At 38.9% G+C, this 14,348-nt stretch overlaps 1 protein-coding gene across 2 annotated transcripts; it reads right to left on the bottom strand.

The window, feature by feature from the left end:
* Positions 1–1,851: 1,851 nt before the first annotated feature.
* ccdc62 (coiled-coil domain containing 62) lies at positions 1,852–14,342 on the bottom strand. Of its 2 annotated transcripts, none has more exons than XM_041223546.1 (14): positions 14,204–14,342; positions 13,615–13,721; positions 13,341–13,381; positions 12,971–13,126; positions 11,950–12,142; positions 10,798–10,964; positions 10,416–10,517; positions 9,486–9,657; positions 8,829–8,930; positions 8,071–8,159; positions 7,310–7,410; positions 4,994–5,183; positions 4,690–4,824; positions 1,852–3,131 (listed from the first exon to the last, which is right to left on the bottom strand). In XM_041223546.1, exons 2-14 carry the CDS (start codon positions 13,694–13,696, stop codon positions 3,024–3,026), a joined length of 1,638 nt encoding a protein of 545 aa, XP_041079480.1. In that variant the 5' UTR covers positions 13,697–13,721; positions 14,204–14,342; the 3' UTR covers positions 1,852–3,023. The 2 variants fall into 2 exon arrangements, with proteins under 2 accessions (XP_041079480.1, XP_041079481.1); XM_041223547.1 differs by having other exon boundaries at positions 12,971–13,123.
* Positions 14,343–14,348: the final 6 nt, after the last annotated feature.

Here is a 14,348-nt window from a genome sequence, read left to right as displayed (position 1 = left end):
GATGCGACTGCTTTCTAAAGGCATTTTATGTGTGCCACACACATTCACAACAGCGTACTGAACCGTAAAAAAACTGCTATTTAAAACGAAACGCTGGCAACAACGTACAATAAACATCGTTACCGTACCTGCACCTTGTCAAACTGCTCCCTCTCCGCTTCCAAAGTGTTCGTGGATCTCCGGTTCAGTACCTTTGAAGGTACCTGTCTTATTGTGTTAATCATCCAGGCGGTTTAATTTTGTTTTCCCACTTTAAAAAAATGAATCCAGCGCGGCGTCCTTCCTGAGTGAAAACGCCAGCTCTGACTGAAGCGCCGGTCTCGTATGAAAACAGGACATTGGCGAGATAGCAGGAGGTACAGCAGCGGCACAGGGCTGAGGCGAGAGCTGTAGCATCATGGGAGAAAGAAGAATGGGTGTTGTGCATGTGTTAATACGTGGATCCCAGCCCAGGTTGCACGCCGCACACATAGCAACGAGCTGTGCGGAATCAGCGAGCTGTTTTAAAGGTAATCTTGAACGATTCTAAACAGGTATACAATCTGCAAGCCGCTGCACGATACGACACGGCACTATTAGGATGTTCTTGTGTGTTCATATTAATGTATATGCGTAATAACTTGCTTTATTTATTCAATTTAATTAACCCTCCTGTTATGTTGCCAGTCAAATTGACCCATTTTAGAGTTTAACATCACTGAAATGCTGTTTAACTTTATTTTTTCAGCATGAGCCTTCATCTTATCCTCTAGGTAGGGGTAATGAACTTGTAATAAAACATTTAAAAAAAAATAAATGGGAAAAAAATGTACACACTTAGGTTCTGGGTCAATTTGACCCGGTAGCTAAAGTCAATAGGGCTTCTTGTGTTCTTGCACAAAATAAACTTCTCTGTTGTTCTTTCTATCACTCCTCACCCCCCTTCATTTTTCTCTCCCTCATAGCTGCACACACATGCACACGCATTTTTATCATATTGCCAGGAGCGCACAGTTTCCCGCAGGAACTAACTCTTTTTGCTGTCGGGGGAGACGCACTGTTCTATTGCTGCAGGAAATGGAACCTCTCTCTTATCCACAAATGTGAGACAAATGTGGTATATATGAATAAAAATTGAATACAAAAAAAGAAAAAAGTTACTTTTATAATCATAGTTGAGTGACTTGATGGTCATTAAGGTAAAATACATTTTTGGGGGGTAATGACTATTTTGAGGTGACTTATAAAGCACTGGGTCAATTTGACCCAAAACATAAAGCATGTATAGCGTTATCAAACATAACAGGAGGGATAAAAAAAATAACCTGGAACTCAAAACAGATCCCCATGTACTTGTACACAAAACAAAGAACCCCAAATATAATATTAACAATAATAAATGTATTTAAGGCACTAGTATTTTGCGAGAGCTACATTATTGTTACTGTTTATAGTTACAATGTTACCATTTTCATTAAACATTCCCATCTGAAAGCAAGCTGCCCCAGCCCCTTTCTAACTGGATACTTTTCCCTTTAATGACTGCAATACACTGTATGAACTCCCCTGTGTAATCATTTAATCATATAACATCCTGTCCACAAAGAATCCTAGAGGACTCCTTGCATAGCCTGCCCTTTACACCAGGATCTGCAGATCTATGTAATTACCTGATAAATACAAACTACCTCATCATATTGGAGAAGATAAAACACTGACATTAGACAGTTAGAAAAGTAAAGGTTCTTTAATGTACCAAAATTATTCATTTTCTCGAAACAAAAACATGTTGCAGATACCAGCAGTTTGGATAACAAAAGAAAATATAAATTTATATATATCTATATATATATATATATATGTGTGACACACAAAAGGTTATTTTCTAAGTGTTTCTTTAAAAATTGTAATTTAATATTAATAATAATACACATTTTAAGTGACTATTAACACTTTGAAATTGTAGTTTTGTTATAAAACATTTTGTATAGCAATCACATATCCTCTCCCATTAGCCTTGCCCACAGTAACCATTGTTGAGATTTCACATATAAAATACTCGAGTAGAAGTAAACTGTGTGACATTTTACTTTAATAGGCATTGCTCTTGCATTGCGCTGCCAAATAACTGGCCTTAAGACCAAAGCAGTGGCTTGTAATTTAGCCCAGTTACCAGTAAGTCAGGCGAGTAACTGGAAGGATAATACAAGAAAGTTTACAGCAGCGCCATATCTATACTTTATAATGCCTACGGCGCAGCCATAATTTTGATTTAATCCAGACCCTGCTGCTACCTCTTCACTCGATCAATATTAAAAAGTGCAGTTACACAATGTTAAAAGCATTCGCTCAAACTGAAGGATGTTTTTTAATGAACACTACACTGTTCATGCTGCATTGCTCTAAGGAAGTGCAGGGGACCATGTTAAGAGAGTAAAATTAATTATATAGGAATTGTTTAAAATAGCATGGTATGTCAACCAGCATTTTATGTGTAATACTGTTTTATTTTAAATGCAAAGCCTGACTTTTATAGCAGTGCGATACAAAAGGTAAACCGAAACCATGGATTTCAAAGCCTTGGTTATCAATCCTTTAGACCTTCTAAAACACATTTATAACAGTCAAGGCCTGGTATTGTAACCCATTGGCTCTGGCAATGTATTATAATATAGTGGATCTCTTATTTTTACATTCTAAAAAGTTTTCAGATAAGCGCTACTAGTTAGACCCACCTCAGTGGCACCTGACTTTATAAATGCATACACATTGTCAGATTTTAATTGCTAAATGTTATTTTCACAAAGCTGCACAGAAAGATATTCTTGTTAGTGTTTTAAGGGGTTGTAGTTAGTGCACTCCTGCTGCAATGCAGAAATTATCTGCATTGTACTGTCAGGTTCTTCTAGACTCTGGCAGCGAGAAAATTCAATTGACCACCACAAGCAGCGAGCATTCCTGTATCCACATGGTGTCCAGACTTCCCAGTTGAACTGGAAACCTCGTTGTGAATCTCGGTTCCATGCAGAGAGCTGCTGGCTGCATTATTTACAGTTTAAATTCCCTGGAGCTGCCCGAGTAGCGCAGAGCTGCTCTGTTTCCAGGTTTAAAGGACTGCCCGATGCACTGCTTCTAGACTGAGAATCGCTGTCCTGCAAAAACACAATAGTAACAACAATCACGGTAACAATAAAAACAGAAGGTATGCTAGCTTTAAAACAGGTACATAATCTGGGTGTTTGTATGCCTATAATATAAGAAAGAAAGGAAACAAATGCATCTATTGTACCTTTGTGTAATGATTTGTAAACCTCAAGAGATATTACTGTGCATTTCTAATCATTCTTTTATATGTCTGATGAATTTTGTTTAATAAAATTGACTTTACAGGTCTGTTCTCGATGTAAACCGGTTACAAAAACCGGTTGTAAACGGTATAAATAGGGGTCGAAGCAATGTTACCTGCTCCTTCGTTTTTGGTTGTGTTATTGACCTGGAAGGACCTGTACTGTTGATGAAATAAACAGTGTTTGTTTGTACTGTCTGTTGTTGAGTGTATTCACTAGATGGCTAACACGTTCTGTAGCTGTCGCCAGAGGCCAGCACAAACCTTGAACAGCACTTCACTTGTACCACTGTAAACTGTATTGTACCACAATCACTAATTCACGCACTAACTGGATGTGTTTTGTGTTTAATGTGGGGATACAAGAACAGGACTATTATTCTGGGACCAGCCCAAGGATTATAAATGTAAGTAATACACGCCAGTGTATTACTGACCAGCATTATTATTTACTGTTTGTTTTGCCATCCGGCACTGGACATAAAAATAAATAAAACAAACCTTTTCACCTGGATTACAAGTGTCTGTTTGTTCTTTAATCACCTGCACACTATCAACCACTTTGCCACAGAAGCTCAATCTGAACAATGGGTTTGTGCAGCTAAAAACAGCCATTAGAAACGGGAAAGCCATCATGTATTATTAAATAACGGTGTGTACATTCCAGGTGTTAGCTATACAAAATAAATTCATCATGTAAACATTTTCTGCTTGCTTTAACATGCAGTGAATGCATAAACACCTAGCAATTCAAAGAATCATTGACTTTGCATCTAGGGAGTGGCATGGAATGAAATACAAGATTGCACGATAAAAATCCCCCAGGAAAGCCGATTAACAGCACTGCTGTAAGAAGCTTATGAAGATTAAGAAGCCAGGTTGACTGATGAAGCGGTACAGGATCATAGCCAGTCAGAGACGGTTAGTGGGCGATCAGGTCACGTGTTTCTAGGAAACCAAAACTATGAAATCATATTGTAAATTAATGCACAGGGCTTGTGTAGTCTCTTATTGTTATAGCAGATCATGTGCAGTTTGGTTATAAGGATGTTTTTTGTTATAATAAAAAGACGCCCCCACATAGATTCTACTCATCAACTAAGATTAAATATTTAAAAAAAAAAGTGTAGTGGTAACATCATATAGATTTCTCTCAATGATATAGAAACATACCTTACGTAAATAAAGTATTCAAGTATTATTATTATCATCATCATCATCATCAACAGTCACATTATGATTAAAAACAAAGAATCTGCTTTTCTTTATTTTCAGTCAATGATCTCATGCCAATCCCTGGCCACCAGTGCCAGTGGGAGTGCAGTAAGCTCTCTACAGCAGATCGGGCCTGTGCGGTGACATACCCGGCTGCTCTCGCTGCTCTTGTGACTTCGTGCCGGGCTAACAGGCTGCAGAGTGGCACGCTCCAGACTGGCAACCATCTGCTTGGACTCTGCCAGCAATCGCTGGAGACGGCTGGTTGGGCAGCACGGCTCCTCCTGTGATATGTGAGAGAGAGAGAGAACACATGGATTTGATTTGATATGCCAGGGGTCACATGTCAAACGTCAAGCGCTTTTTTTTTTTTTTTTTTTAAATAATAGATTTTATAGCAGTATTGTTGTTGTGCTTCTTGGTAGCGTAGTCTGTATAATAGACACTACTCACATTGTTAACAGCAGACTTGAGTCTTCGCTCTCCATTTGCAGTCACTGTCACCGGAGGATCCTCTGACCTGAGCCAGTCATTTCCAACAAGAGAGTCTCCTCTCTGCCCCTGTCCTCTTCTGACTGGAGAGGGAAAGGAAGAAGCCATGGGGGAGTCCAAACCAAGAGAACTAAAGTCTAGCCTCCCATCCCTGTAACAAAATAAAAATAGAACAAAAACATGTAACGATATCACAGTTCTGTGGAAATACAACCTTTGTAGGTTTAATTTGTACATGTTCAAGCATTCTTATAAGAACAAAATTCATAGTTTATTCATATTTCTATTAATTTATTATTTCTTATTCTGCTTAATGTAAACGTCTTGTGTATTATGATATCCCCTCGTAGATGAGCCTTCTGATCATTTTTAAGGTTGTTTACACTTCCTTAAGACCATTTTACTTGCTTGCATCTCTATTTTAGCACAGGATGCAAAACAGAAATGTATCATTCCCACCACCCTAATCGCTTTATCTCCCAATTCCCTTTAGGTAAAAAAATCTTTGAATCTTGTGAGAAAATGTTTTTGGAACCTTATCAGGCGTTACACCTTTAATGCCAGTGTCTGTATTTTTCTGGGAGGTAAAGAAGGCAAAAGATGAACTGCTTTGTTAAGAATATAACATGAATATGGTCCAGTGGTTAAAGAAACAGGCTTGTAACCAGGAGGTACTCGTTTCAAATCCCAGCTCAGCCACTGACTCATTGTGTGACCCAGAGCAAGTCATTTAACCTCCTTAAGTCCTGGGTGAGATGTTGTTGTAAACCTTAAGTCTCATATTTTGTAATCTGCTTTGTGATGGTGGTCCACTACAAAGAGCGCTATATAAAAATAAATATTATTATACAATTAAAAACGTTTCGGTTTTCGACCTTTCTATCAATCAAACTCTTAACCAAACTGAGCTTAATCCCTTCAGCTAGAATTCCTTTCTCAAGTCCGACTACAGTACCTAGAAGTGGATGTGACCCCCAGACCAGCATCACAGGACAGCCACCACGACTCATCTACTCCTGGATCAGCCTTAAAGATACCAACCCACTCCACGTCAGTCACAGTGGAAGCTCTTGTATTTCTCAGCGCAATGCTACACTCAGTGCTGCACCCCACTGCGCAGTCGGGTCTTTGATAAGCGAGACTAGCAGCATTTATCTGGTCCTTACAAGCCACATCAGATGGAACAGCCTCCTTTGATGCGAGGCTACAGGTATGTTCAACCTTTCCTTTGCAGAAGCAAATTCCAGAACAAGCTTTAATGATGGAATTATTTTTCCTCCTTTCTCTCGCTAACTTGACGGGGGACCCTGCCCACTGCACTGTCCTGTCGTCTACATATCCAGTGGTTTTAAATGATTCCTGCATCACCTCATCCTGGTGCACTGCCTCTAACCCTGTTGACTGAAAAGGGAACCTGTTTAATGAGCTACCCTCTAGCTGAGCGATCGCACTGTCCTTCGGTTCAGAGCTGGCAGTCTTAGGCTCGCTACGGCTGGATCCCTCAATCAAGCCTTCGTTTTGCACCATTTCCCCAGAACAGCTGGCGTCATAGTTTGTCGGTACAGCGTGATGGGCCCTGGAGTACTGCCCTGCATTCCTAACTGCACCTCTGTCTTCTGTAGTTGGGGTGCTAAAGTATGTGGGACCTGCGCTCTCATCCCTCTCTGTAAATTTCTCTACAGCATCAAAGGTGTCAGAACTGACTTTCTTTGGAAAAAGCTGTCCACTTTTCTCTGGTTCTTTCCTCCCTGCATCTTTACTCTTGCAGTAACTTTTAGATCCGGGGGCTGTCGGAGGGCTATCGCCACTAGAATAGCAAAAGAAGCTGCAATTACTTACTCTACAAAATCAAACATATTTGATTAAATAAAAATGTGACTGTATTTTGGATAGAACAATCAGGCCCACTCATAAATGTTTAACGACTTATTTAAATACTGTTTTTTTCAACAGAGGTATTCAACTATACTGTTCGGGGGTGTAAAACAAGCAAGTGAAGCTAGTGAAAATGTCCGCAATGACATCTCGGTTGTTTAACATTTACTCAGTTCTTGATTAAAGAACTTAATCTGACTTTTTTTTTTAGTAACTGTATGGAGTGAAAATGTCAGGCTTAGCACGTAATAACAAAAGATGCAGCTGGATTCAACTGATGCGAAATTGAAGAAAACGTAATGAATGCTGGCTGTTGAAGGTTCTGGATAGCTGGATGTCTTAATCAAATAGTTGTCCTCTCTTTGCACTACTCCTGTATTCTTGAAGCAACATGCAGTTTACCCAGAGTCGTGGATTCTCTCCTCCTGCTCCTGAAGTCTCTCCTGTGAGTTCTCCAGGTTCAGGTGAAGTAGCTGCAGGTCATTCTGCTGGTTTTCACAAACCTGTTTAATGCAGAGATTAATTGTATTAGTTTTATATAAATTTATATCCTCTGTAATCCACTCTCAATCTTACTAAAATTACATTTCCAGTTCTGCGTCATTGTAATTCACAGTTCTGATCAAAACTGTTAATTGTGACCGACTGACTGCGGTGGAACCAGCTGATATAATGCCCCCATTGCACTCTGCAAAGGGTAGGTTCCTCAAAAAAAAAAGAACATGTTTGGGGTTCTAGAATTTACAGACTCTAAGAACAGAGGAACAGTAAAGCATGTTTTCACTTTAGTGGCAAAAACAATAACACAAATTATGTAAGAGATCAACTACAATGGAATTTACATGACTGAAGATTACACCTCCCACTGTCTCTTCTGAAAGGAATTCAAAGGCATGCCATCTGAAGCCCGACTCGCAAAGCAAGTTCCAAACAAGAGAAAACAAATAAAGAAAAATGTGGGTGGTGTTTAAGTATGCTGAAAGGATATTTAAATCAAACTGTGTTGACTCTGGGATCCAATTCAAAACAACCTTCTTTCTGGCTCGCAGCCAGACCTCACAATGCGGAAGCTGCACTAGTTTGTCAACTTGCATTTTTCGAAGAAAAGAAAAAAGAAAAAGCTCACTGAGCAATCGGAATGATTGAAGACAGCGAATGAATACCTGACGGAGGCAGTACAACTCGGTCTCTGTTCGTTCTTTTTTAGATTTCGCCAGCTCCAGTAGTTCATCTTTTCTCCTTTCTCTTTCGCCTGAATTTAAAAAAAAAAATAAAAAATCATCCTGTTTGTTTGATTAACCCCACATAATGTATACAGGAGGACATGATTGCAGTCAAACAAAATAAACAGGAGATGAAAGGGTAAGTTGCCGACCAGGAGGATACCACTATAAGCAGAATTTCAATAAGGTAGCCTTACAAGGGTTTCTAGTTGCTAGCTGTATTGTTTGCAACAATTCAATACCAAAACACAGGTAAAATAAATATACACCACAGACAACACACCCTCATCGCTCCAAAACAAACACTTCACTATTCAAACAACGTAGAGACATGAACTTGTGAGACAAAAGAGTTACAGCTGGTAAGAAAATAACAACAAAAAGCGTGCTTATGTCCACGTTGTGGGCCCGTCATTACAAAACCTGAATGAACACACTTCAGATACACAAGCCTAAGGTCCTTCATTTGCATTTCAGGAACGCAGTCTGACCTGAATTAGGTTGGAAAATCATTTAAAAGTCAGCGGGTGTGGCCTGCTCATCAAACAAGGTTAAACACCTGATCATCCCACATGCTAAACAGGTTGCTGTACATTCCTTACAGGGAGGTGGCTGCGGACAATATAAGAGACACACCCACACGTTACAGGACAATGCGTATGCTGATGTTTTACTGTCCCGTTTTTAGAATCCCTTACCTGCCAAAGCAAGCTCGTTATGCAGGTGCTGGTTTTCTTGTTTCAGACGGATAAGATCTTCCCTTTGACTGTTGTTTTCTCCAGTCTTTTCACGTAAATCATCTAGAACAATAATAAATCCTCAATAACAGATCTACTTTACTTATTTTAGAATTGTCTTATTTTGTTAAAGAATAACATCCTGCAATGTGTAAAACTTCAAATGTAGCTGATTACGCCAATATAAGCATGTTTAGTTCTCTACTAATTTAACATGCAGGACAATGTGGAAGTATACATTTACCAAGCTATAATCAATTGTTACCTTGTTTTAGAGTTCCATTTTTTTTTTTTGGTTAAAATATATGGCTACTCTAGGATTAATTTAATTCCCTGACAGGTTATGAAACCACCAGATTTTTCCTTGCATTACAGAACCAGACACATAAAAATGAAGCTCGCTGCCTCTCAATTATGAAGCAATCCTTTAAGCGTGGCACATTTGCAATGCTATACCCTTGGCGGTGTGCTGACAGATGGCAAATGATTTTGTATCCATCAATATCTTCTAAATGTGTCTGTTCTGGGCAGCATGTAATGTAAGCAGCAAAACAATCGATGCTGCCTCCAAGCCCTAACGGATAATTTCTCTTTAGTGTGCAATCAATATTTTACTACCTTTGAGCTTCGCCATTTCGTGCTTTACTTCCCTCAGCCGCTGCTTGATTTCCTGAGTCTCCTTTTTAGCTTTGGCCTCCCCCAGCTTGCAGTCTCTCTGGGCTGTTTCCAGTTTTTTGAACCGGCTCGTGAGGTCTATGATGTGGTCAGTGGCTTCCATCATGTCCTTGTCCTACCAATAATCAGGACAGCTGATTTCTTCATTTAATTTATATCCACGGCCTCTTTCTTTAGCCGAGTTTCAAGACACTCAATTAAATGTTTTAAACTTCTGTGTCATTTCCTGTGCTATTAATCTTTGACAAGCGCATTCATTATATTAAAGTTCTCTCTTACACAGCAACAAAGTCCCAAAAACTTTTCAGATGCAACACCCTAATAGGTTGATTTGATTAAAATATCACCCAACCTGGAACTGTCACAGCAGTTTACAGCACTGGAGAATCACCCTGGATAGCATCAGCTACCTATCCGTGGTTATCCCTATATTACCCCAAATATAGAAATGGTTAAAGCAATTCCGGTGGATTTCCCTGTAAAGTAAAACAAATGAATCCAGCTGCTGCTTATCCTGCCGGGGTATAGATTGATCAGATTAATCCCTGATGTTGCATTCTCCAATTTTAAAATCAATACCTTCCTTCGAAGGAATTGGAATTGATATTTTAGACATAATTGTTGTAATTGATCAAGTGCTTTCATTTGAAGCCAAATTAATTGACTAACACTGACTTCAGTTCGAGTGATCTGTTGACACTGTGAGAAGCTCATTTTAACAGAACGCTGCTAATTGCAACTGTGATCAGTGATGTGCTGGAATGGATTAAAAGGGAATGGGAATTGATTGTAAAAAGGAATTGAAAAACATGAATTGACCCCAATCCTGTAATCAATTTTTCTGAACTATGAAAAACTGCAGTCCTGTATTACCTTTAACTTCAGCATGGCAGACAGTTCCTGCTCTCTGGCCAGCATCTGTCCAACGTGGCTTGATAACTCTACTACAGAAGAATTAAGACTTTGGTTTTTTTCCTGTTAAACGAAAAAAAAAAATAATTATCATTTGTAATACTAGATGCACTGGGGAGGACTATGACACAGACACCTCCATACCCCCAGATTCTGATACTCACAATAATATTTTCTAACTTGTTTTTGGCAACTTTTGTCACAACTGGATGAGTATGTCTCTAGATCTATGTAAAACTGTGTTGATAAACAGGAGTCAGTTTGCCTTGGGTCCACTTGGAAGGGTTGAGGGATTGAGATTCTTCTTGTATAATGTATAAGATGTATAATGAAGACACTGTACCGCTAGATCCTGGCAGTGGCTTGAAGCCTCAAGTTCCCTGTGAAAGATCTCCTGAAGCTGTTCCTGGGTGCTTGCAAGAGCAGATTGACGATCCTTCTGCTGAGCTTCCAAGATCTTGATCTTTTTTGTCAGCGCCCGAATGATATCGTTTCTGTTATGGAGCTCGCCTACATTAAAAAAGATGAAGAACACTTTTACCTATTACATCACTAACATGCTTTATTGCATCACTATACCATTCTATCCAGCATGATTACTATAAGAGTTAATGGGGGCATTAATTAAGTGAGCGGCTCAGTAAAAGAATCAACTTAACGACTTGCTCAGTTCCGCTCCTGCTGAGCCGCTCAGAGCACTCCTGAGCATTTCCCATCAGTGATCAGAGGGAGCGAACGGAACGGCCCCCTGCAGGAAGCAAGTGGAGATGACAGGCAGGATTGGCAAACACGCTTGACAAGAACGATGAACTGGTTTCAACTTATGAAGTTATGTATTAATTGACTAAATAAGATGGTAAACATTGTTGTTTTTCAAATGTGTATTATTAGGCTTGTAGTATTAATATTATTCATAATTTTCATTATTAATGTCGGTATTAAAGACAGCCAGATATGAGGTTCAGTCCAAACAGAGCGCCGAACTCAGTGAGGTGCAGCAGGGCACAGTAACTTCACACAGGGCCATTTCATCTACCATCATCTCAGAAAAACACACAAGCAAAGAATTATTATTCTCCATTTTTAAATGTCTCTCAGCGCTTTAAGTCATTTAAATGAGCTCAGTGTGCTTTCTGAGCGTTCTCACTCTGAGAGGCTCACTTATTTAACACGCCCAGTATGTAGTGGTCTAATTTTTCAGAACTGCATTGTACCATAGTATAATGGATACTTTGGTACAATCAAAGCGGTACGTATGACAGCTCTGAAATTAAAACTTACAATGGAAGGGGGTAGTTTAAGTATAAACATGGCACCATCTTACACATCATGGGGAACTGCATTTCATAATAGATGCTCAAGCGTATCAAAATAGGACAAGCAGTTCCTAAGATATAGCCTCCACAGCCCAGCCAATCAAGTGTCAGTCCTTTGTAAACGCAGGTCACCATGACAGCTGTTGCCAGTGTGATGAAGCCTGTGTCTGTGCACTTACTCTCTAATCTAGCAGCCCTCTGCTCCAGGGTAAGCACTCTCTGCCGATCCACCTCCCAGGCTACAAGCTGCTTCCGGTGAGCCAGCACCATGTTGTTCAGCTCTTTATCTCTGTCTTTCAGCTCTGCAATCAACAGCTGCAGCTCCTTGCGTTGTTTCTGAATGGTCCTGCTCTCTATGTCCGCTAGAGGCTTCTGTGAAGACCAGTTTTAAAGCATTATGAAAGTTCAGTAATGTATCAACATAATTATTTCCCAAACATTTAATGAGTGTATGGTAAGAGGTTTAAATAGAAATCTGGTGAAAGGCACTTTCTTGAAATTATATTTGAATGTTTATTCCATGAAAGTGGACCTCCACATATTTTTATGACAGTCTACTACACAACTGAAAAATATATAAAACCTCTGTGTTTAGATACTGTACCCTTAGGTCAGGGGTCTCCAACCCTAGTCTGGGAGAGCTACTAGGTCTGCCGATTTTAGTTGCCACCGAGTTCTCAGTTACTTAATTGCACTAATTATTAGATTCATTAGTCAAGATTAACATGTGTTCCAGATCTTTAGCCACTGATGATATAAAAAACACCTAGAAAACCTGCAGGATTGGGGCTCTCCAGGACCAGGGCTGGAGATCCCTACCTTAGGTACACAGTGTTGCCATTACAATAATAGAGATAATAATGTACAGAACTACAACAAGTACACTGACACCTTTAGGTTAATATAACAAGTCACTTTGTCTGCAGAGCAGTTGTTTTTGTAATATTCACAAACAGAATTTCTACTTTGCCATATTAAGGGTTTGACTTTTTATTTAAAAAGTGAGAACTGAATTTGTACATGTTGTAGTAATGTAGTTTTTACTGTAATGCTGAATCATAATAATGTAGGTAAAGCTTCCTAAGAGAGCGCATTACGAAATGTGCACAACCCTTTTTCTACATAGTGCAAGGCTTTGGCAGCTCCTATGGTTAAACAAACACACATGCATCTCAACCTTTCTGTTTGCATTACCCTTACCTGTACAAGTTTACCACCAGAGACAGGTGCATGAATCCCAGTAAGTGTATGGCATGAATATGCAGTAGAAGGAGTAGCTGTATCTGTTATAGCTGTGTTTCCAAAGTTTAACTGTGAGGCTGAAGATGACTTTCTTTCTGAGGACTTGTAAATCTGCTGAATACAGAGAAACAGTAGTTTCAACAGCTGCTCCCAGTACTGTAGTTAATTAAAGTGGGATCATCTATTAAATAAAGTTGCAAGACGATTTACTAGATCAGTTGGAATGAACTGATTTGATTTGATATTTTATTCGATTTGATAAAGACTGTGGGTATTACGTTTAACATGAAAATTAAGTGATAAATGACAAACAAATGCGGTTTCACACCTTTTGTTTCGGTGTACTGTGCCAGGGATCTGCAGAATGACCTAAAAGTAAACAAAGTAAGTCAGATTAGGTAATACATCGATGGTTTTAGATTTTGAGGTTCCCATGTATTTACTTCATTTCTCAACAATTATACGATGGACCGTTTTGCAAATACAATATGGATTTTATTTGCTGTGCTGAAGGTTACTACGGACCTACAGAAACTTTGAAATAAAAAAAGTGCTTATCAACATGTTAATATTTTCTGACTATAAACACAATGAATGCTTACCTGTCTTTGACATGGTGGCGTTGGGAAGTGATTGCAGAGTAGGTGTTGTATTTGTGCTATATGGCATCTTATGCTTTTCCATTTCATCATACTGACGCCTTCTCTTGCTATCAAAAAACAATTTATGTCACTATTTGTACCACGGGAATCAAATTAATTTGTCAAAAATGTGTTTCTATTGAAATACATCGACCAATATAAGCATTCTAGTTCGTATTAATAATCTACTATCCATACTACTGACGTTTAGATTAAGCATAATACTAACAGAGTACCTCAAAATACATCAAGTGAATATTGTAATTTAAAACAAAATAAAATCTAGGCTTTTGAAGTTGTACTAAAGAAAAATATAAACTAAATGTCGGAGTGTATTTTTATTTTATTTTAAGCACAACATTTAAAAATGTAACCGTTCTTAACTGTTGTTATACACAAAATACCTAGTAAAGGCAGTACTGCCAGAGGGGAAAAAAACAGACAAAAAACTTTTGACAACTTTTTTCAAGTCACGTTAATTTTGAACAGCGTACCCATTTCAAACTACAAAATTAGAAAAACATATCGTAACGTTAGAGTGACAACGTACTTAGCTGCAATATTGTCTCCTTGCTCTTGTCTTATAGTTATTCATGCTCTGCAATTCATTCACACTTTATATTTATTTCCAATCTGAAAAAATCCACAAGCCACGAGGGGCCTTCTATCACAACATAGGGGGCTACACAAAAAAA

Source organism: Polyodon spathula, chromosome 22 (assembly GCF_017654505.1).
Source record: "Polyodon spathula isolate WHYD16114869_AA chromosome 22, ASM1765450v1, whole genome shotgun sequence".
In the NCBI taxonomy this organism is placed as follows: domain Eukaryota; kingdom Metazoa; phylum Chordata; class Actinopteri; order Acipenseriformes; family Polyodontidae; genus Polyodon; species Polyodon spathula.
This window is presented reverse-complemented; position numbering and strand designations above follow the sequence as displayed.

Bases quoted from the DNA above. Each gene is read 5' to 3' on its own strand.
- ccdc62 (XM_041223546.1), bottom strand. From the start codon at position 13,696: ATGGAAAAGCATAAGATGCCATATAGCACAAATACAACACCTACTCTG. The intron at 12,143-12,970 runs GTAAGGGTAATG...TGGTCTTCACAG, and splicing joins CTGGTGGTAAACTTGTACAG to AAGCCTCTAGCGGACATAGA. The intron at 4,825-4,993 runs GTGAGTAGTGTC...CACATATCACAG, and splicing joins TCAAGTCTGCTGTTAACAAT to GAGGAGCCGTGCTGCCCAAC.